Source organism: Pocillopora damicornis, chromosome 2, assembly GCF_964200805.1.
Source record: "Pocillopora damicornis chromosome 2, jaPocDami1.2, whole genome shotgun sequence".
NCBI lineage: Eukaryota > Metazoa > Cnidaria > Anthozoa > Scleractinia > Pocilloporidae > Pocillopora > Pocillopora damicornis.
In genome coordinates, this window is record NC_142671.1 from 29,954,703 (window position 1) to 29,977,546 (window position 22,844).

Below are 22,844 nucleotides of genomic sequence, written 5' to 3' on the forward strand. Positions count from 1 at the left end.
CATTCAGCCTCAGAGTCAGAGCAATCGCGAGACCTGCTTGGAGTTTGATTGACGATTGCGGTTGTTTCTGTCTCTCTTTTCGCTTGTTTCTGAACTCCAGAAAACGCCTTTCCTTTACTTTTATTTCTGTGTACATTTTCCCCTTAGTTCCGACCACTGTCGATGATATTTGCCGTAACAACGAGCTTCTTATGTTTTTATGCGACCGTTAAAAATCTCGGCGCGTATAAATTCCTATCCCATAATGCAAAACTCTATTTACTGTCATGTAAGTTATCACAAAGTTTCCCTAAAGCCTCAACCATGGCGTTGCTATGCGGTAACCTAATCATTACACTTATTGCACAATAATTTTCTGCGAAAATTCCTTGTTGTGTTTAAATTATCCACATCAAATTCAAAAAGGATCCTTGCAAAGAGCTGTACAAAATCATGAAATGAATCTTTTAAAGATATTTGGAAGATCCTTTTCAATTCCTTGAGGATCTTGAAGGATTGTAGAACAGATCGTGCAAAGATCTTGACTAGGATCCTTGTAACTCCTGATCAAATTCTTAAGGATCTTAGCAAAGATCTTAGCAGGATCCCTGAAAGGTTCTTTTGAAGGTCTTTAAAAGATCCTCATTAAATCCTTGAGGATCCTGAAGGATCCTTGAAAAGATCCTGCCAAGATCTTGACTTAAGGATCCTTGTAAGATCCTGATCAAATTCCTAAGGATCCTGGCAAAGATCTTTACAGGATCCTTGAAAGGATCTTTTGTAGGTCTTTAAAAGATCCTCATTAAATCCTTGAGGATCTTGAAGGATCCTTGAAAAGATCTTGCAAAGATCTTGAGTAGGATCCTTGTAAGATCCTGATCAAATCCTTAAGGATCCTTGCAAAGATCTTAATAGGATCCTTGAAAGGATCTTTGGAAGATCTTTAAAAGATCCTCATTAAATCCTTGAGGATCTTGAAAGATCCTCAAAAAGATCCTGCAAAGATCTTGACTAGGATCCTTGCAAGATCCTGATTAAATCCTTCAGGATCCTTACAAAGATCTTGAAAGGATCCTTGAAAGGATCTTTTGAGGGTCTTTGAAAGATCCTTGATAAATCCTTGAGGATCTTGAAGGATCCTTGAAAAGAACTTTGCGAGGATCCTTATGAGGATCTTTGTAATATCCTTTGAGGATCTTTATCAAATCCTTGAGGATCTTAACAAGCGTTTTTGCTTACAAAGATCTTTGAGGATCTTTTACAGATCCTTTAAAGATCTTTTAAAGATCCTTGTCCTTAAGGATCTTTGGCAGGTCTTTGTCAATCCTTGAAGATCCTCAAAGATCCTGTGAGGTTTTTCACCAGGGTAAATTAGAACAGGTAACAGATTTACTCTGTTACTGAGTGCCTTTTAAACTATAACAGAAGCACTTTGATTGAAGATTGTAGTCACCTTTGCTTTTCTTTTTCATGAATGAGTTAAAACTGGAAAACAGAAGAGCATTAAGTACCTTTCTTTTAAAAGACATAAATTTAGTTTTCTCTGAAAAAAATTGTTGAATAATTTTCCTTAAACTTTCCTTAAATGTTCCTTACAAATGTCTCTTTAGAAAAATACATTAATTTAAAAAAAAGATAAGTCAATGTGCTTGTTTAGGAGATTAAATAACGGGCCAAACATACCCCATTTATGCCTGTACAGTGGCACTTAAATCAACGAGTGTCATTTCATCAGTTCACAGTACATTTTGCTGCAGGTGGAAGCTAAGGTTTTTAAAGTAACCCTTGAAAACAACTTGATACGGTACATAGAAAGTTTGGAGCATATGGAACAATTTCGTATATAAATAGTAGGAAAATCAAGTAAATTTAAATGACATAGACTCAAAATGTTCCTTGAGTCGTTCCTTTCAAGATCATAATTTGAATCCTCAAGTAAAGGGCTAATTTGTACATGCTTTAAGGTTTATCTTTTTTACCCTTTGGAGATTTTTTTTTTAAATCCCCAATTTAAAGGGGATAAATGGTACATGAAATTTATGCAATAAAAAGTATAGGTCACTGTGCTTACTCATAGAGCTAAAGATGGTCGTGCCTCTTTACCTGGTCCATGGATTTAAAAACATTACCATGTTCTCGGAACTTGTGTGTGCTCATTTCCCAGATTACATGATTTTTGTGTGCAATACAGGATACGCGGTGATAAAGTGAGGAATCACCCTAACATTTTCATGCATTTTAACTCTGAATCAAGACACTAACAATTGGTTGAGTTGCATGGAGTTTTCTTCTGGGCTCATCAAGGCAAGAAAAATGGGGTTAGTTAATTTCCAGGTAGGCATGTTGTTGACAATGTCCAAATTGTAGCTAGTGTAGTTGAACTCACAGCAACTGCGAACAAATCCTTTAAGTAACAGGGTGAAGAGCTTGAAGTTGCTCTAAGGAATTGGTAACACAGCTTCCTTCACGTAAAACTGACATTAACATGTATGCAAAAGCCTCTTGACAGAAATTCACTTTCTTCATTTCTTGTTGTTCTTTTAAGTTTTAGTCCTTCAACAAGTTTTTGTTCAAAGGGTTGAAGGGATGTTGGTCAATATAACTGATGCAGAGCAGGAAAAAAACCTTTTTGAAAATTTTCAACAGTTGAGGAAAGTGTAAAGGTGATAAAATCGCCATTCATCATCCAACCAGAATCAAATCAGGATTTTATGTTAAATCAACATTTAAGTCCTTTTTTTTTTCTTCTTAACTGTTTCCATTTTATATTTTTTCTTAAGTTTGGTTGTTTTTTTCCCTTGGCCCAATTAGCTATGAAAACCAGGTATATAATTATATACCAGGTAAGCAGTGGCCAAATTAATCCAGTCATTTGGGTGAATTTTTTTTTTTTTCATGGTATGAGATAATTAAATGCTGATGTTTTTGAAGGCAGATTGAAGTGATAATGATAATAATGCTGAGATGACCTAAGCAGCAAAAGTTTGGGTGCAATGGACAACGTGCTAGATTAGTTTGAACTTTTTAAAGGAAACTACTTCATGTAGGCAAAAATAAAAATTCTTGGGTAATCTGCCATAAATATTTTAGTAATGTGATCTGTCTGTGATTAAATAAAGCAAAATCACTGTTGAGAATGACAAGTGGATACTATTCTTTTTTTTTTTTTTTAATAAATGTGAAACTAGGAGAAGAACCAAGCAATGAGAAAAGATAGAGTAAAATATAATACATGCATCATAACTTTTCTGACACATTGATGGTCTCATTTTGAATGACAGGTTTTTTAATCCTAGTGCTCAATTGGCTCAGTTCAAGCCAAGTTGTTAAATAGTTTCTAAAATAGTCTGCAAATGATCTTTGTAGATCTCCTTGAGCCTTCATTTTACTTCACCTTGTATCTTAAAATATATGGATTGTGAAATATTATTGTAAATGTGACATTCACATGAATTTTGTCAGCATTATTGGAGACATTGTGGCTGAGTGGTTGGGGTGCTTGACTTGTACTCTTGTGGTCCTGAGTTCAGCTCTTCACCCTGTTGCTAACTGGATTTGTTTTTAGTTGCCCCTAGTTTAACTCTTAGGCTGCGCTTTGTAAAAAGCCACCTGGCTTGCCTGTGTCCAAAATATCACAAGTTTTCAATAAGTATTCTCACTTCAGATAATGAGGGCATCGCTGGTAAACATTGCTACCTCTGTGGTGACTGTTTTTTTCCCTTTGCATCTTAAATTTCAAGATTTCACAAGTTACTTAGGTTCTACAGACAAATTACAGAGCGTAGTAAAGAAGAACCGATGGAATCACTCACTTTTCTGAAAAGTTGATTGATTAACACTGTGAGCTTGAAGAACCAAAACAGACAGAGTGTCCCCTATGACTGTTCATCATAAAAGAATTAATTATTGATGATATTTTCGCAGAAGATGTAAAACAGTTGGATTCCCTCTTGAACTCAAGACGTGTTGCGGAAACGGGAAGAGCAAGAAATGGCCATTAAGAAATGTAGGAACAATTAGTGGACTGTATGACTGATGAAATGAAAATGTTTCAAAGAATTACTACGGAGGATGCTACGGCTAAACAAGTAAGTAATAGGTTAGCATGAACTTATGAGTTAACTTTCAAAATCAATAGCTTTTCTTACTGTTTTTAAAAACAGGTACCAAGTGATCAGTACCGTAATGATTCGATTTGGCGCCCTCGTGCTAAAAGTGCCCCCTCTGTGATAGGCACCCCCTTTCTAATAAGTACCCTCTCTAATAAGCACCTTCTCTAATATAATAAGCACCCCCTCTAATAAGCGCCCCCTCTAATAGGCACCTGCACATTCGAAGGTGGTTCATCTTGCTTTAATTGCTTACTTCAAACCGATTGTTCCACGGGACCTGATCAGATTCCAACTACATTTATAAAGCTGGTGGCTGACCACTTGGCAGGCCCCCTTGCCAGGATCATAAACGGTTGTATAACTGAAGCGTACTTCCCAAAGCTTTGGAAGATCGCTAGAGTGTCGCTCATACCCAAGGTAGACAACCCAACGACCAATGACAAACTAAGACCAATCTCGATATTACCGGTGTTGTCTAAGGTGTTCCAAAGATTGGTCGGCTGGCAGATGTCGGAGTTCGCAAATAGCGACTCTCTTCTTCATGATAACATTTCCAGTTTCCGTGAAGGGCACTCTACCACTACCGCCCTTCTTGGAATAAGAGATGATATAAAGCGCGCTATGAAAAGGAAAGAGGTCACCTTGATGGTTCGTGCAGATTTTTCTAAGGCTTTTGATACGGCCTGTTTCAAGACGACGCTAAAGAAATTCTACAACCTCAGGTTCTCCAAAAATTATTTAAAATGACCCATCAGTTATTCATCTGGTCGAACACAATTCGTACAAATTGATGACACTAAATCACACCACAAATTGTCACAGTTCGGTATACCTCAAGGATCGATCCTCGGGCCGATGATCTTCAATTTGTATGTATCAGACCTCTGAGACAACCTCGATCTATCCACATCTTGATGTTAATACGCTGATGACACATCCCTCTGCACCCACTGTGCAGTAAGGGAATTGGAATCAACGACGTGCGATTTAAACGAATCCCTTACCAAACTTGGATCATGGTCTAAGGGCTCCAACCTTGCCTTGAACCCTAATAAGACCAAATTCATGGTTCTCTCCACCCAGCAAATGTCATCCCATCACAAATCAGCAGATTGCGCACTTAATCTCACTGTCGGAGACAACTCTCTTAAGCGAGTCGAATCTACAACGTTGCTCGGGGTTAACATCCACAGTAACCTCAAATAGGACGACCGTATCAAACATTTAGCTGCTTCATGTTATGGTACCTTAGCCACGCTTAAAAAAGTCAAGAACTTTACTAATTATAAGTTAAGAAAGCACCTTGCCGAATCGTTAGTTCTATCACGCTTAGACTTTAGTGACTTATTTTATTTTACTCGCTCAGTGAAAATCTGCTTAAAAAGCTTCAGCATATTCAGTTTTCCGCTGCCAGCTTTGTCACAGGTCACTATGTGAACTCTGTGAATACTCTATTTAAATTAGGCTGGTTACCAATGAGTGAGCATCGGGACTGGCATTTACTTAAAGCAGCGCACAAAGCCCTGTATGATGAACATTGGCCCAGGAATCTGAGGCTTGAAACTGTACAACACGTTACTTTCCAGCGAACTATTAACCTTAAAATACCACTGGAGTCAGGCACATTTCAAGGCTGTGCCGCTAAGCGTTTTAACTCCCTCCCGGCTTCGGTGAAATCCTGCCCGGACTTTAACACCTTTTCAAAAGAAACTCATAAAATTTTAAAAGCTGCAGTTGATATTTCGTAGAGATGCGCATGCATGTAGATATTATTATAAGTAATTCTGATGTGTGTACAGTTCCTTCAAACGAATGATCACGCCTTCAAATTTTGCGACGACGATTTCTTGGCTATTCGTTCTGGCCAGGAAAGATCCAGGGACAGCATTTCCGTTCAACAGTCTTCTTGGTCCTTTTCAAATAAACATCAAAGATTTGTTTGGAACAATTTGCCGGTTCTCAAAAAATTAAATAAGTGCCGTGTTCCATAATAGCGCCCCGTTTCGAAAAAGCGCCATCCTTTAGGTATCAAGAGTAAATAAGCGCCCAGGGCACTAAATCGAATCATTACGTTATGTACAAGAAAAATCAATATCGCAGAGCTTTTTTCATACTTGATTTTTTTTCCCACGACGAAGAAAAGCTATAACAATTGCTAAAGCGACAATGGCTTCTGACTTTTCAGGCTCTTAAGTCGAGGATTAGGGAAAGAGTATAGCGGAAAGAAAAACAGCACAAGGGGGGTGGGGGGTGGGGAAGAGGCAGGTCCCTGTCCACACCACTCCCCTACCTGTCGCTTTATTCAAAGTTAATTCCAACAGGAAACTCTTCACAAACTATATCGACAATCGGGCACGTAATCAGACTGTGTATTAGGTAAGTAATGGGCCAACAGGTTCTAGATTGATGACAAGTAACATGACACACGTTCATGCTTCCAAAAACTCAACTGAACTTCGAAAGGGTGTCTATGTTAATCCCCCATTGTCAAGTTCAAGGTCTCTAAAAAACGCGATTGGTTAATTGATCAGATCACCCACGTCTCACGTGAATACCAAAAACATACCATAGGGGAGGGAAAGACAAAACTTGTTTCCGAAATATTGACGAAAAAATTAGAAAACTTTAATGACCAGGATTTGTAGATATACTTTGTTGAGAAAGTGCGAGGTCAAGATGACTGAACATGAGCTCAATTCCTCAGTTTCGAAGTTTTTGTCTCGGTCTATAACAGCAATTCAAAACGACAAGACCAAAATCCCACTATCCTGTACACCCGAAAAAAAATTAATGAATAAAAAATAAAAATAGAAAATTTGCTAACGAAACTTTTTTTCTTTTTCTTTTTTTTTTTTTTGCTGTCTGTCTGCAACACTGTCGTAAAAATTGTTGGGAAAAAATGTTTGCTGTTAAAAAAGGGGAAAAGGAAGAAATAAAACTGCAATCCTGTTTTATCAACGCGCATTAATACAGTAAAAAAGGAGGTACATGTCACTGTCAGTGGGCTCCTGTCAATGTACATGCCAGTTGGCTACGAAACTTGCTAATAAAATTAATTTTTTTTCCAGGGCATATAGATGGTTTCTGGGAAAACGTCGTGGTCAATTTAGCAATGGCAAAGAAGAAGTTTGAAAGACTGCTCATTCACAAACTCATTTGAGCCATATTTAAGGAACTTCTTCATGGACTTACTCAGCTATTGTTCTCAACTGAGGCTCTTGACCTATTGTCAGAATTAAAAAAAAAAAGATTTTGAGTTATAAAAAAAACATTATTACTTCATGATCTCGTGGTCGACTCAAATGCATTTTGTTGAAAGTGAATCATAAGAATAATTTAAATGTTTCAAGAGAGAATAAAGGCCATTATTTTCTCTTGACTATTTCAAGTGTTATTGTCAGTGAGAAAATTTCCCAGAAAGTGGAGACATGGAGTAGCCTATGTGTAGCCGTACCCTACCCTCGCCAAGTACGACTACACGTAGGCTGGGCGTGGATTAACCAATTTTGAAGAAACTTACTGCCGAGGATGGCCTTAATAAGATGATCGAAAAGCCTAAAAGCTGTTGGCCTTATAAAAATAATCTTATTTCTATTCAGAAGATTCCAAAATAAGCGCGTAAACTTGTGGAATATTGGGAAAACTGCTCTAAAGTTCTGGGTGCTTTCGATTGGTAAATCCGGATTAAATTTTGAAATAGAGATAACGGATTTTTTTGTAAGAAAGGAAGAGCGAAAACGGATTTCGACGCTGAAATATCTGTCCTTTTTTTCTTTTTATAGCCAACAGTTAACCTCAGTGAGACCCCTCTTAGAGGAGATCCTTTTTGGATTTCCCGGAGCTGGATCTCTTAATTGAGATCCACTTTGAGAATGGATTTCTCAACGTTGAAAATCGTTTTTGGATTTCATGTTTTACCGAAAATTCCGAATTCCCGATTTCAAAATCAAAATCCAGATTCGCAACAGTTAAGCACCCGGACAGTCTTTGAACACGGCGTCTTCTTTCTGATTGGCCTAGACTTGCTTTAGACCCAGTTTCTTAGCAGCCACGTTGAAAATGGCGGACGAGTTGCCGTGAATTTAGAACTGAATCAATGTCGCACTGAAGAGTCGGTTTGTTTCGACAATATTGTGGTACATTTGATGACGGATGATGACGAATGATGAAGACCTGTTCTAAAAACTCGTCTGATCTTCACCTTGTACATCGGATGTGTTAAGTAACGTCTTTCTACCATGATGAAATTCTAATGTTTACTAGGAACCCTTCGAAAGGTGAGAGATCTTCAAAGAACTTTTAACCGATTCAGTGTCAATGAAATTTACCTTATTACAGAGGAACGTTACTTACTCATCTTCTAACAAATGTTGCACAGATCACCAAGGAATAGGGTGATGGACAAAAAAATGCATGGACTTAACCCCGTTGAACAACTCAAATGAACTACCCTAACATGAACCAACCCTTCGATTTTTTTTTGTTTTTTTTTCGTGAGTCACAACAAACACCACGAAATTTAGGCGATTATTTTAACATTCAAAATCCTCTCCTCGAAATATAGCGTGATCCAAGTCATGTCACATTCTTCAATATCGGTCACGAAGTAAGGAGAGAAATCGATAATTTTAAATGTCCTTCAGAATATAAATTGACGCAGATACAAAATATATTTTCCATGTAAATCAGTTGGCATGGCTATGTTTGGAAGGAGATTATTTTTAAAGGTTTTGCACACCCATTTTAAGCCGCATTGTAAACATATTTATGGTCTAGAAGAGCAACACCTTTTTTCTTTTCGCTTTTTCTGATAATTTCTATGCTAAATAAATTTAAGATTCTATCATGGTGATTTAATTCGAGAATGACTGCTTATCACAGGTTCTTAATATAAGAGCTAAAAATAATAGACTGTGAATCCATTTTACAAAATTCAAACTTTTGATTGGGTTCTTCAAAGTTGACTCCAATAGCATTTAAATGTAAATTGGCCCATTTGTCTCATTGGATTTTTAATTTAGCTAAGTTAGACATTGAGAAACCTAAGTTTCAGTTGTGCTCTGCAGGCATCAAGCAGTCTTCCCTGGGATTGTTAAATTAAAAGGCAGAAATTGTAATTTCTTTTGCTTTCATAATACCTCAACAAAGTATCTTTTGCAAGTCTCATCATAATCAGTTATCCCAAAGCATGTTTCATTGTCTTTTGGAACACTTTGTTGTAGACAAGGAAACTTAAGAATAAGTGCTATTATAAACTGTGTGGTGTAGAAAATGAATTTGAAAAGAAACTAAATGAACTTTAATTTGTTAAACTTCTTTTAAAATGAAGAATTTGTAATAAATTAGAACAAGTAACAGATTGTCTCTGTCATTGAGTGCCTTTTAAACTATAACAGAAGCACTTTGCTTGAAGATTGTAGTCACCTTTGCTTTGCTTTGCAAGAGAACTTCGGAACTGGCTTGATTTATTTCATATGAACAAATTGAAACTGGAAAAAAGAAGAGCATTCAGTATCTTTCTTTTAAAAGACATTAAGTTAGTTTAGGTGATTCCTCTGAAAAACAATTTATTGAACAATTTTCCTTAAACTTTCCTTAAAAGTTCCTTGCAAATGTCTGTTTGAAATGATACATAAATTTTGGAAAAGATAAGTCGCTGTGCTTGTTTAGGAGATATAAGTGGCCAAACATACCCCATTTATACCTGTACTGGCAGTAACGATGTGTGTCATTTAATCAGTTCACGGTACATTATGCTGCAGGTGGAAGCTAGGGTTTTTTAAGTAACCCTTGAAAACAACTTGATACAATAGGTAGAAAGTTTGGAGCATATGGAACAATTTGATAAATAATTTATGGGAAAATGAGGCAAATTTAAATGAGTTGTTCCTTTCAAGATCATAATTTGCATGCTCAAATAAAGAGCTATGTGCATGCTTTTAGCCTTATCTTTTTTCCCCTTCGAAGCATTTTGTTTAAAATCCCCAATTTAAAGGGAATAAATGGTACACCAAAATTATGCAATAAAAAATATAGGTCACCATGCTCGTATAAGAGCTAAAGACCTTCATACCTCTTTAACCTGGTCCATGGATTGAAAAACAGTACCATGTTCTCAGAATGCACATGTGCTCTTTCCCCTGATTACATGATTTTAATGCACATCACAGGATATGCGTTGATAAACTTAGGAATCACCTTAATGTTTTTTATGCATTTTTACTCTAAATCAAGACACTAAGAATTGGTTGAACTGCGTGTAGTTTTCTTCTGGGCTCATCAAGGCAAGAAAAATGGGGGTTAGTTAATTTTATTAATTAGGGTAAGCAGTGGCCAAATTAATCCAGTCATTTGAGTGAATTTTTTTTCATGGCATGAGATAATTAAATGCTGATGTTTTTAAAGGCAGATTGAAGTGATAACGATAATGATGCTGTGATGACTTAAGCAGCAAAAGTTTGGGTGCAATGGACAACATGCTCGATTTGTTTGAACTTTTTCTAAGGAAGCTACTTCATAAAGGCAAAAATAAAAATTCTTGGGTAATCTGTTCTAAAATTTTTGGTGACACGATCTGTCTGTGACTATTAAGTAAAGGAAAATCACTGTTGAGAATGACAAGTAGATACAATTCTTTTTTCAATTAATGTAAAACTAGGAGAAGAACCCAGCAATAAGAAAAGGTAGTAAGAGTAAAATATAATGCATGTAACTTGACTTTTCTGACACATGGACGGTCTCATTTTGAATGATAGGTGTTTTAATTCTAGTGCTCAATTAGACTCAGTTCAAGCCCAGTTGCTAAATAGTTTCAATGATCTTTATTGTTCTCCTTGGACATTAATTTTACTACATCTTGTATCTTGAAATATGTTTAATATTATTGTACATGTGACATTCACATGAATTTTGCCAGCATTATTGGAGACATTGTGTTGGAGAGGTTAGGGCGCTGGACTTGTACTCTTGCATTCCTGGGTTCAACTCTTTACTCTGTTGTTCACTGGATTTGTTTTTGGTTGCCCTTAGTTTAACTCCTAGCTTGCGCTTTGTAAAAAGCCAACTGGCTAATGCCTGTGTCCAAAACATCACAAGTTGTGGATAAGGATTCTCACTTCAGATAACCAAGGGCATCACTGGTAAACATTGCTAGCTCTGTGGTGACTGGTTTTTTTTTGTTTAATATTTCACAAATTACTGAGGTTCTACAGACAAGTTACAGAGCATAGTAAATAAGTACCATTGGAATCACTCACTATTCTGGAAAGTTGATTGATTAACACTGTGAGCTTGAAGAACCACAACAGACAGAATTGCCCTTATGATACTTTCACAGAAGATGAAAAACAGTTGGATTCCCTTTAGGACATGTATAAATCAGCTCAGGACGTGTTGCAGAAACAGGAAGAGCAAGAAATGGCCATTAAGAAATGTAGGAACAAAGTGGATGACTGATGAAATGACAATGTTTCAAAGAATTATTACAAAGGATGCTACACCTAAACAAGTGAGTAATACTTAAGCATGAACTTTTGAGTCAACTGTTAAAATCAATAGCTTTTCTTACTGTTTAAACAGGTACCACTGATCAGCACCATAATGATTTGATTTGATGCCCTCATGCCATTAACCCTTTCACTCCCACAAGTGACCAAGACAGAATTTCTCCTTACAGTGTCAATACAATATCAAGCAGGCAGGTGATGAGAATAGAGGAGAATATCAATCATGGGATTATTAGTTGATCCAATACCAAATTCTCTGAACTAACATCATAAGAATTGTATGGCAGATAGTAAGGAGAATTACTAATTAGATCTTGGGAGTGAAAGGGTTAAAGCACCCCCTTTCTAATAAGCATCCCCTCTGATAATCACCCCCTCTAATAATCACCCCCTCTAATAATCACCCCCTCTAATAAGCACCCCCTCTAATAAGTACCCCCTCTAGTAAGCACCCTTCCTAATAAGTACCCTCTCTAATAAGCACCTCCCTCCATATTATGTAAAGAGGCTGCTGGTTGTGACCTACCAATCCTATCATGGTTCAAATACAGAGGAACTGAATATTCTCCTCTCTAAGGCAAAACCCAATTACAGTTTAAGGAATTCTTTAAATATAGAAGAGCCAAGACCAAGATCTGAAATTGGCAGGTCTTCTTGTAAACACAGGGCTGCGTTGGCATGGAACCTTCTTCTGCATCATGTCAAAGACTGTGCAATTTTAAGATATTTTAAGATTAAGCTGAATGCGAAGAAACATCTACTATATAGCATAAATTTTGCCAGAGTTTTCTTCTTTGTTTCAATGAAAAATGATGATTTCCTATATTTTTAGATATTTATCTATTATTTATAATGATTACATCTAAATTTATCTAATCATTATTGTATTTAAGAAGAAATTTATATCTCGTTCACTTATATTTTTATTCTTACCTAATGTGACAATATTTAATTAGCTGTAGTTAGGTAGGTCCACATCAGGACTTCGTTCTTGCCAATTTTCATAACCTGCATTGTTAAATAAAGATGTATGTATGTCTGTAAGCACCCCCTCCAATAAGCGCCTCCCTCGAACTCGTTTTTGTTAATGAGCGCCGCTGTTCTTATAATCACCCCTGTCGAGTGTGAAACACCCTCATTACAATAAGCGCCCCTATACCAATTAGCGGCACTATTCTGTTTCAGCGATAGTACTGTTAGTGTACCTGCACATTCAGATCGAAGGTGGTTCATCTTCCTTTAATTGCTTAATCACTTACTTCAAACCTTATTATACAAAAACAGTGGTCTTCTTTCTGATTGGTCTAGACTAGATCTCGACCCAGTTTCTTAAAAGCTACACTCAAAATGGCGCGTGAGCTGCCGTGAATTTAGAACTGGAAGAATCGATGTCGCTCAGAATAGTCGGGTTATTTCGACAGTTGAGTTACATTTGATAACGTCTGATGATGACCTGTTCTAAAAAATTCGTCTCATCTTCACTTTGTACATTGGATGTGTTTAGTAACGTCTTTCTACCAAGATGAAATTCTAATGTTTACCAGGAACCGCTCGACAGGTGAGAGATCTTCAAAGAACTTTCAACCGATTCAGTGTCGATGAAATGTATCTTACTACAAAGGAGCATTACGTACTAATTTTTTAACATATTTGAAAGCACCGATCACCGAGGACTGGGGTGATGGACAGAACAATGTCCTTCAGTCCATGGACTAAACCCCGTTGGACAACTCAAATGAACTACCCTAGGCTAGCAATTACACCAACCCTTCGATGTTTTTTCGTTTTGTTTTCGTCAGTCACAACGAACAGCACGAAATTTAGGTGATTACTTTAGAAATTCAAAATCCTTCCTTCGAAATATAGCGACTGGTCCATGTAATGTTACATTCTTCAATATCGATCACGAAGTAAGGCGAGAAATCGATAATATTAAATATCCTCTAGTGTTAATATAGATTGACGCAGATACAAAATGTATTTATAGGACTTGCACAGCCATTTAAAGCTTCATTTAAACATATTTATGGTCAAGAAGGGCAAACCCTTTTTTCTATTTTTTATTAATTTTCTTTTTCTTAACGAGTTTAGTATTTTATCATAGTGATTTATTTCAACAATGATTGCTTATCACTGGTTGTTGAGCATTAAAATAAGATCTTAAAATTAATAGAACGTTAATCCCTTTTACAAAATTCAAATTTCTGATTGTGTTCTTTAAAGTTATTTTTAGCTGTGTTCTGCAGGCATTAAACGTTCTCCCCTCAAATTTTAAATTAAAAGGCTTAAATGTTAATTTCTCTGGCTTTTGGAATATCTCACCTCAGTATCTTTTTCAACAAATTTCATCATAATCAGTTCAAAATCCCAAAGCATGTTTCTGTTCTCTAGACCAATTTCTCATTTAAGAATGTTTGTTATTTATAAACTGTATGGTGTAGGAAATGAATTTGATAAAACTGAATGAACTTTACTTTGTAAAACTTCTTTTAAAATGAAGAATTTGCAATTATTTAGAACAAATAACAGCCTTTCAAACAGAAACACTTTGCTTGAAGATTATAGTCGCCTTTGCATCTTCATTCCAAGAGAACTTATGAATTGGCATGACTTATTTCCTGTGAAAGAGATGAAACTGAGGGAAAGAAGAGCATTCAGTATCTTTCTTTTAAAAGTCATTAATTTACTTAACATATTTTTATGCATTTGAACTCTGAATCAGGACATTAAAAATTGATTGAACTGCATTAAGGTTTTTTTGGGGGCTCAGTGAACTTAGTGAACTTTCATCTTTTTGTTTTAAACCTTTGGCACAAGCGGGACTGATGTACGAGTACCTTTGTAACTTTGTTTTTTCTAATTTAGTTTTCCAGCATTGGGTGAAAGTATTCAAACAGATATTTTGTTGGAATGACATATATTCAATTGATTCGAGATTTTTAAGGCCAGAATTGTTTCCAATGCACCTGCCACCATTTAGATAAGGATGATAGGCTGTTACCAGCTACCAAATTCTTATAACTTTTTGTACTTTAATGTAGTTTGTATTGGTTTATTTGTATTGTTTATTATCATTTTAATATTGTTAATATCAGCATTAAGGCCCAGCTTTTTATACTCAATTTCTGTTTATATATTTTGCAACATTTTGTTCGATTGATAGAACTTCGTTGCATTATTGTTTCAGTTTATGATCATTCAATTGATTGATTGACTGATTGTGAGATTGATTGTGCTTTGTGGTTTGTGGATTGCTTGCAAGATTAAAAAGATTTGTGTTAATGGTCAACTTTGGTTTGTTACATTTCAATCTCGATCTGTAAAATAGTCCCAAATACCTCCTTAACTGCATTTTGGAGCAACACCGCTTGAAATCTTACGAATTAGATTTTTGGTTGCCACAAGTGCTACAGATAGAATCTGCATTCATCATCCAACCAGAATCAAATCAGGATGTTCATGTAAAATCAACATTTAAGTCCTGTCATTTTTTCTCCCTTAACTGCTTTCATTTTATTTTTTTTCTTAAGTTTGTTTGTGTTTTCCCTCAGCCCAATGGCTATAAAAACCAGATATATAATCATATGACAGGGTAAGCAGTGGCCAAATTAATCCATTTACATTGCATGAGATATTATTACATGTAAATGCTGATATTTTAATGGCAGATTGAATTCATAATACTGCTGAGATGACTAAAGCAGCAAAAGTTTGGATGCAATGGACAACATGCGGGATGTTTTTTAACTTTTTTAAGGAAGCTGCTTGACATGCAGGTTAAAACAAAAATTCTTTAGTGGGAGGAGGGGAAGGGGATGCTGTAAACTGCCCCTTATTAGCTGGGCCCTTGGTTATAGGCCTATCTACCTGTGAACAAAAAATACATTTGATTGTAAGCCTCCCCTCCCCCTCTTGGATATACGCACCTCTCTAGTTTTTCTTGTTTTAGTGATAAGCAGGAAGCCACACTGTTGTAAATTAGACATTATTATTTTAATTGAAGAAGCAAAGACAAGCTTCAAGGAAATCAAAGTCTGAACTCCCTTTTTGTTATGTTCTAGTTTTGTTTGTGTTGTTAGGTTTTTTTGTTCAAAATGTATTGAAATTACTTATTAATGCAATACATATTTTGATCAGTGCTGCTATAGCCTTTGCTTTTCCTGTTCTGGTTAATTTAAACTCTGTTAGATATACATTGTGTTTGTATGACCCTCCATTTATAAGCCCTCCATTTATAATCCCTCCTAAAACCCCTTACAAAGTTGCACAAGCACAGGCATCAAATGTGTCAATTTATTGTGTAGTATTTTTTCTGAGTGGTATGTGTTTACAGCTGTACTGATGTTACATTGTGTTGTGATGGGTCATTAAAATGTGAATTAATATTAACTGTAACTGTGAATCTCTCAAAGTTACTTGGCAATGCATGGTTTTCAGTTGCACAAAACTAGAAAACCAGATGTCAATGCCCAGAAATAATTATTGTGGGTAAAATGTCTTGAGAAAGTGCATTCACAGGCTTAATATTATGCTGGCTTCACTTTTTAAAACATGATTGCCTGAGGTTTGAAACCACCTTCTTCTCCCTCCCCTCCCTTATCAATTTTGTTGTGTTTAATTTTACACTATAAATTGTACATTGCGTTAATGCTAATGTTATCTGAAAAAAAAAAAAACAGTCATTAAACAGCATTGAAAAATGAATAAGGACTCAAAAACAGTATACTATGCATGAATATGCTTAGACAGATGCTTAGTTTATATTTAGCTCTGTTGCATTAAATTTTTGTCCATGATTTTAGATTGCCTTATTTTTAACATTATATTTTCTGGTTTTACCAAATTCTCAGTGCAAAATTGATATGAAATATATAGCACAAAGAGTGAAAATTTATATTTAGATCTCAGAATTTAGAAAAGATAGAAATTTTTTTTTTCAAAATTTTCTAATTTTTGTTTTATTTATTGTCATTGCTTTTAGTTATGCTGGGGACTGAGACTTTGCGTTATCTGTCAAGGGTATCAGTGTTAGCATTGAAGATCTTCAGGTATATTGTATTTATTACAAACAGAACATTTTTTACCTGCATGAGTTGTTTGAAACTGGAATTCTCATTTATTATCCTCCTGTTTGTTTGAAAGTAAGATCCAATCAAATTGGGTGTATGATTCAGCTTATTGTAAATTTTGTTTTAATTTGTTTTATTCTTTACAGGACATAGACTTTGACTTAACAAACATGGAAAATATTCTTGATATTCCTAGTCTGAGGTATGCTTCACCCTTCAGAAAACTTGCATGGGCAACAGTAGATGTACTTAATATATGATGAATCATTAGTTGTAGTAAAGTAGACATGATTTATAAATTAAACTGATCTGGATTAGAGTGATGTGAGGTTCCGTAACTTCCCTATCCCTTTTTTTTCAGTGACATGATCCATCAAGTATTATATGATGTTGTGGTGGGATTTGTGGTTCTCCCAAACAGGATCACAGTTCCTTTGACTAACATTGATCCATATGAACTGAAATACCCCTTGCCTGATGTGAGTGACTTGTGCTTATCAATAAAATTTTCTTTCTGCAAATTGTCTTTTATTGTGCCACAAGACATGTTTAAAATGATTATTTAAATTTAAATAACTCAGTTGCACTGACTACACCAAGTGTACACATAAGTGAAGTTTTTAAAGGTTTTTGACAATTGATTTTGCTTTCTCTTGTCACTCCAGGGTGTCCTTTGCATTGAAGTCCTGGAAGCTAAATAGACTTAATCAAGAAAGACATTGTTATCATATCTAAAGGTTCTACTGAGATTCAAATGTTATTCTTAGAGGTATGTGTCAAAGCTTATGGAGATTACTGTATGAGCTAAAGACATGAAAGAGCCCTTAATGACCAGCGGTAATATTTATCCAAGTGTCTTTTGGTGCTTGTGTCGCTGGAAATTTTTTTACCCCAGTTTCATGGAAGGTGAATCATACTTAAAGTCTGAACTCCTCTGAAAATTCTACTCCTGTGTAAACTTTTTTGATGGTTTAATCTCAATTAAATAGAATCAGCAATCAGTGAGGCATAAATTTATTAATTATTAAGTCATTTTTTTGGATTTCTTATTTTCTTTGCCCCCATGAGGAGATGAATTCATTGGGATAAGATCATTGTTTTAGAACACCAATGAGTATCTTACTGTATGTGCACCATAGCTCATGATGATATTTCTTTCTGTTGCCAGTGGGAGCCAAGACATTCCACACAAAGACAAAGGACAACACAGTGAATCGGATATGGAATGAATATATGGAATATTTCAATTCTGATTGTTTTGTTTCTGATTGTTTATGTGAAGGCCTTTGCAGAAAACTCACATGGTCAGAAAATATAAATTGGTGTCTTTGATGAAGACTTTAAGTATGTGATGATGAATCTCTTGGAACATACAGTAAGTAATCATCCAAGTATGAATTAGTAGAAAGCAACTCATATCTCCAGTTTTTACATGTATGTGACTGTTTTGATGTTGACAAATGATGTTTTATCTCCTTAGTGTTGAGGCTGACATTGGTACAGTTGTCCAAAAATGCAATGTTGAATTGGTAAGTTGCAAATCTTTCACTTATTAAAGAGTTGTATGTCATATTCAATAACCAGTGTTAGGAACCTTTTTTAACACCGTGTGATTTGATATAGCATCTAGAGCAATTTTTAATTGATTGTTGAATTAAAGCAACCCAGGATTGCACTGGGTTAATACTTGTTCTTATGGTCTGTGATTGGTCTTGAAAACATGTGCTCCCCTCTGAGCCAAACACATGCAAAGAGATAAAACTTATAGTGATTTGATCAGTGACACTTTCCTCTACTTTGGATACTTCACTTGTTTTTTTCTTTTAACTGACTTTACATTCACAGGTTCATTTTAATAATTCTCCCTGTCCTGATTGGCCATTGTGATGAATTATTGGTTTAAACACTCAGATTAAAACTCATAGAAGTGATTACCATGTAACTTCTCTCTATAGTATCCATACATTATACAGCAAACAGGTAATGAGAACACTCAAACTCATCAGGTACAATTTACAGTATTACCTTGATTGAAACCTAATTCTCATAATCAATTTACAAGGAAATGTGTAGTAGCCAGAGGGGAGAATTGATGATCAGATCTTGAGAGTTAAAGGGTTAAATTCACTCAGTTTATTCTAACCTGTAATTATGTAAGTTTTGAATACAGTGGCTTCCACTAGAGAATGTGAAGAGTGGCCAGATCAACTTGAGATGCACATGGTTCACACTGACTGCCAAACCAGAGGATCTCTCACTGGTAAGTTCACAGTCAGCCAAACAAAAGGGTTGTTTTCATTTATGAGGACAAGTTGAATAGAAAAACCAAATCAGTGCGGTGCAGTCAAAGAACAGTAAATGGAAAGCAGAAGTTGTGGACCTGTACTTTTGAGAATGGGTGTGTGAGTTGGTTCCTTCTGTGTGTTTTCAAGGCTCAGAAACAACTTTTCACCATTTTCTGTCTGTAATGTTCAGCACGTCTAACAACTTTGGAACACTTTGGAAGTACAGTAGTCAGTGGGAGAACTTATTTTTTTACTGACTGGCCATGCTCAAAAAAACAGGACCAGTTTAGCAAGAACTGCACCTTGGTCCTTTACATATGTAAGCAGGACCGACCATTTGTTTAGGCAGACCAAGAGGCAAAGATCTTGACTGTGTATTATTTGCTTGTTTATTAGTTTTGTTTTTTGTGTACAGCCTGACCAAGCCATTATTGGTGAGGAAATGTTAGTGACAGCAGCTCTTTTTGTTAAACTGGACTCAGCCAAGAATCTTCCCTAGAGTAAGTGTGTGATGTGGTCTCTTCTTTATTTGATAGAAAAGAAAATAAGAATGCAAAATCTCTGCTTCTCAAAATACACTGCAAGACCACACAAAGTGTGAAAGGTCACTGTTGTTAAGTTTTAATGTAAATTATAATTTTTTTAGGTAACAAATGCTGCCTGTGGCACCACAAGTGCATTCTGCAAACTTACTGTAGGAAATATTACTTACCAAAGCAAGGTAGGTCACACTTTTGATTGATCATCCATAAGCTATTGTTTCCTGTGTATCATCACTGAATTGTCACAGATACAAGGTCCCACAGGTTGGCACACTATGCTGTTGATCTACAGGATAAGGGAGTTTAGTTTCTAAAAAAACAACTATGCTTTGGTTTTGTTAACTCATTTGATAAAACTAATAGTGGATGTTACCCATACCATTTACATGTCAGTGTTGGTGGTTGTCTTATTGAAGGAAACTCTTATTACTGTTGTTTCTTACTGTTACAAGTACATTTCTCTTGTGTTGTTGTAATGGAAACCACGTATCATAGAGTACACAGTTGTTTTATGTAATTTGATCATTACCAGATCAAGCTTTCAGTAGTGATGCTGGGCACCACTATTTATAACCCCTGTCCAAATCTTTTCTTTTTAGCATTTGAAGACAAATGAGATTTCCATAGTTTTTGTTTTGAATTTTGGCCTCATAGCTCAATTAGTGCTACTGCACTCAACTAGTATGTAGGAGGTGTTGCTGGCTTCTTTTCTGCAATTGCTTAAATTACAGTCCACCTGCAACGACCATTTCTTTGCCTAATTTTCATCTGCAGCTCAAATTAAATTAATTTAAAAAAAATTATGATTAGAATTGTTAATGGGAAAGGAGAACGCCTTAAAACTTGCCTCTCAATGAGTGTCTCTGTACCTCAGTTGCTAGGAGTAGCCAACTAGTATCTTGAAGGCTCTGCGGGTTCAAATCATTTCAAAGCCTGAATTTTTTCAAGTTTTTTTTCTGCAGTTTCTTATTAACAATAAATTACAGTCTACCTGTGAGGATCATTTCTCTGCTTGAATTTCATCTGAAATTTATTCCTTTCGAAATTATGACTTCTGAAATAACTGAACAACTAGTTAATGTCTCCATTTGCTAATAGGGATATAAACTGAGATCATTTCTCTCATGTAATTGCGGCTTTCTTTATAGCAACTGACACAATGTCAGTTGGTGAGAAATAGATTACTGACATGTATTTGGAACCAGCTGTAGAGGTTTGAAGTAGGTTTAACAACTCAGAGAAAAAGATTATATCTTTGATTATTCCTTTTAAAATTGTGGAAATTCCTGAAATGGTCATGAGCATCAGACCTTGAATAACTCTCACTAAAATGGGGAAGAAAGAGTATAGTCAGCTGTAGAAATAAATAATCAGACCTTTATCTCATATCTTACATGTACGTCATTTTTATCCCATAAAAGCGGACTCAGTACTCGTAAAAACTTAGAAGATGGATTCAAGCTGTTGTGTCCGAGGCGGCTTGTGTAAAGTTAACATGCCATCTTTCTTCACGTGTCCATTGAAGAGAGTCGCCTGGAAAACTGACTTAAATGGCCCTTTGAACGTTCCAGTTTCGTTTTATAACACGGAGGACTGCAGAGTGCTGACCTCGCCTTTCAGTTAAAGAAGAAGCCTGGCAGGCAGCGCGCTCTTGAGGCTCTGACTGCTCCACGTGATCGGCTGGGCCTGCAAAAACCACAACTGCAACGGCAACGGGAACATTACTAAACATAAGGTTTAATGAATAGAACAATGGCTTTGTAGGTGCGTTATAAATTTTTCTAAATTTCTCTGCGTCCTCTGCAAAACTACAACGTGAAATCAGCAAACTCTGCGTTTTTTGGAGAACGTGACCGACGACGGCTAATTTTTTAATTTTCTATTTCTAATTTAACGCCCTGTTCCTTATTTAGTTTCGGATAGATTTGACAGTGAAAAACAAACTAAACGACTTTAGAGTAACGCGAGATTCGTAGGTAAAATAAAGGTTCACTTTTTAACCGACGTTGTCCACGGCATCGCCGTCGTCGTTTCTTAAACTCGCTATTGTTTATGTGTGGCATGCGATTTGAACAATAAATTAGCGAACTATGGCACAGGAAGCTAGTTTGTGGTGGTTTTTGTTATGGAATAGACACGTGTAAGTAGGTTGAGTGAGTCTGTGAGTTTTAGTCTTTCTTAGTGTGTCTTTCGGAATCAATCAATCAGTGTTCGTCAACAAAGTCAAAGTGTTTTTAAATAACATGTCATCTTCCAATATCCTCTGACTTATTTCGCCTCCAATTGTTCTAATATTTCGTTGTAGGTGCGCGGTGTGCGCTGCCTCCCAACCGTTATCCAGTTTCTTACACCGTTTCTTAACAGGATCTCAACTAAGAAATCCATCTCAGCCATTTGGATTCAAATCACACCTTCAAATCATCCCTCGTTCTGAATGTAGTATTTACGTCATGCTATAGAAATGCAGCCGATCGAGAATAGCTATGCATACCTTGGCGGCCGTTGCAAATACCGCGGTCGGTTGAACAGTGGTTTCTAGTAATGTTACCAGAAAGTCCTTACCGGTTCCAATTTCCCGCCGAAAACAAGATGCCTAGTGCGACGGTTCCTTAACTTCCTTATCACTTTCTTTTTGTTTTTTGTTTTTGTTTGTTTGTTTGTTTTTTTTGGGGGGTACGGCTACACGCAGATTAGGGTTTGTTATATCGAAAATCTCGATTTGACGAATTTGCGGAAAAACAACCAAAATGTTCGTTAAATCGAGGTATGGTTAAATTTTTTTTTCGGTGGTGTGAAGTCGGGCATTTCGGGATCGGAACGATTACTGTAATTAACATTTGTGCGTTAATATCTACATGAAGCTACAGTACGCTGTACAGGTCTTTACATAGCTACAGCACCTTCTTTTAAAAGCACGGAGGACAAATTTCGGTGGAAGTCACTGGCAAACAGAGAAACAAGAGTATTAAAGAGGTAATTCCTGCCTCTTACAAGTTTAACTACAAGAAGCCTTATTGTAACTAATAAGAGACAGAGAGGATAAAGCGGATCTGTAGATGTGTCAATAGTGTCAGTGTCGGCATTCGCGGGATTTATGATAATCACAAATCTCGTTGTTTTGTCATTGCGTTACTGGCTATCTTAGAATTTTCTATTATACTGACGCAAATGTACGTAACGGCCATTAAGTAATAATATATACCATCCGACATACTTAGTGGCTTCAAGAAATTCTCGTATCTGTATACGAACGAAATTACGAACTGCGCCGTTACCTTACCGCCGTCGGCATTTGTAATGAGCTGTTAACTGTGACGTCCTATTGTTATAGAATTAGAGGATTTTGATTCTT

At 36.1% G+C, this 22,844-nt stretch overlaps 1 protein-coding gene across 17 annotated transcripts in view; it reads left to right on the forward strand.

Moving 5' to 3' along the window:
- The window catches only part of LOC113683861 (uncharacterized), a 33,521-nt gene extending 10,677 nt beyond the window's left edge, over positions 1-22,844 (forward strand). The window contains exons 1-13 of one of the 17 annotated variants that reach the window (XR_016184390.1): positions 8,113-8,368; positions 11,121-11,598; positions 16,578-16,644; positions 16,812-16,867; positions 17,027-17,144; positions 17,331-17,434; positions 17,834-18,194; positions 18,621-18,671; positions 18,836-18,925; positions 19,597-19,671; positions 20,641-20,712; positions 20,914-21,256; positions 21,798-22,844. Coding sequence is in view for 9 of the 17 variants with exons in the window: in XM_089198332.1 (XP_089054458.1) it covers positions 18,126-18,194; positions 18,621-18,671; positions 18,836-18,925; positions 19,597-19,671; positions 20,641-20,703 (348 nt within the window). In the remaining 8 variants the exon portion in view is untranslated. The other 16 variants (XM_089198330.1, XM_089198331.1, XM_089198334.1 and 13 more) reach the window with 16 other exon arrangements.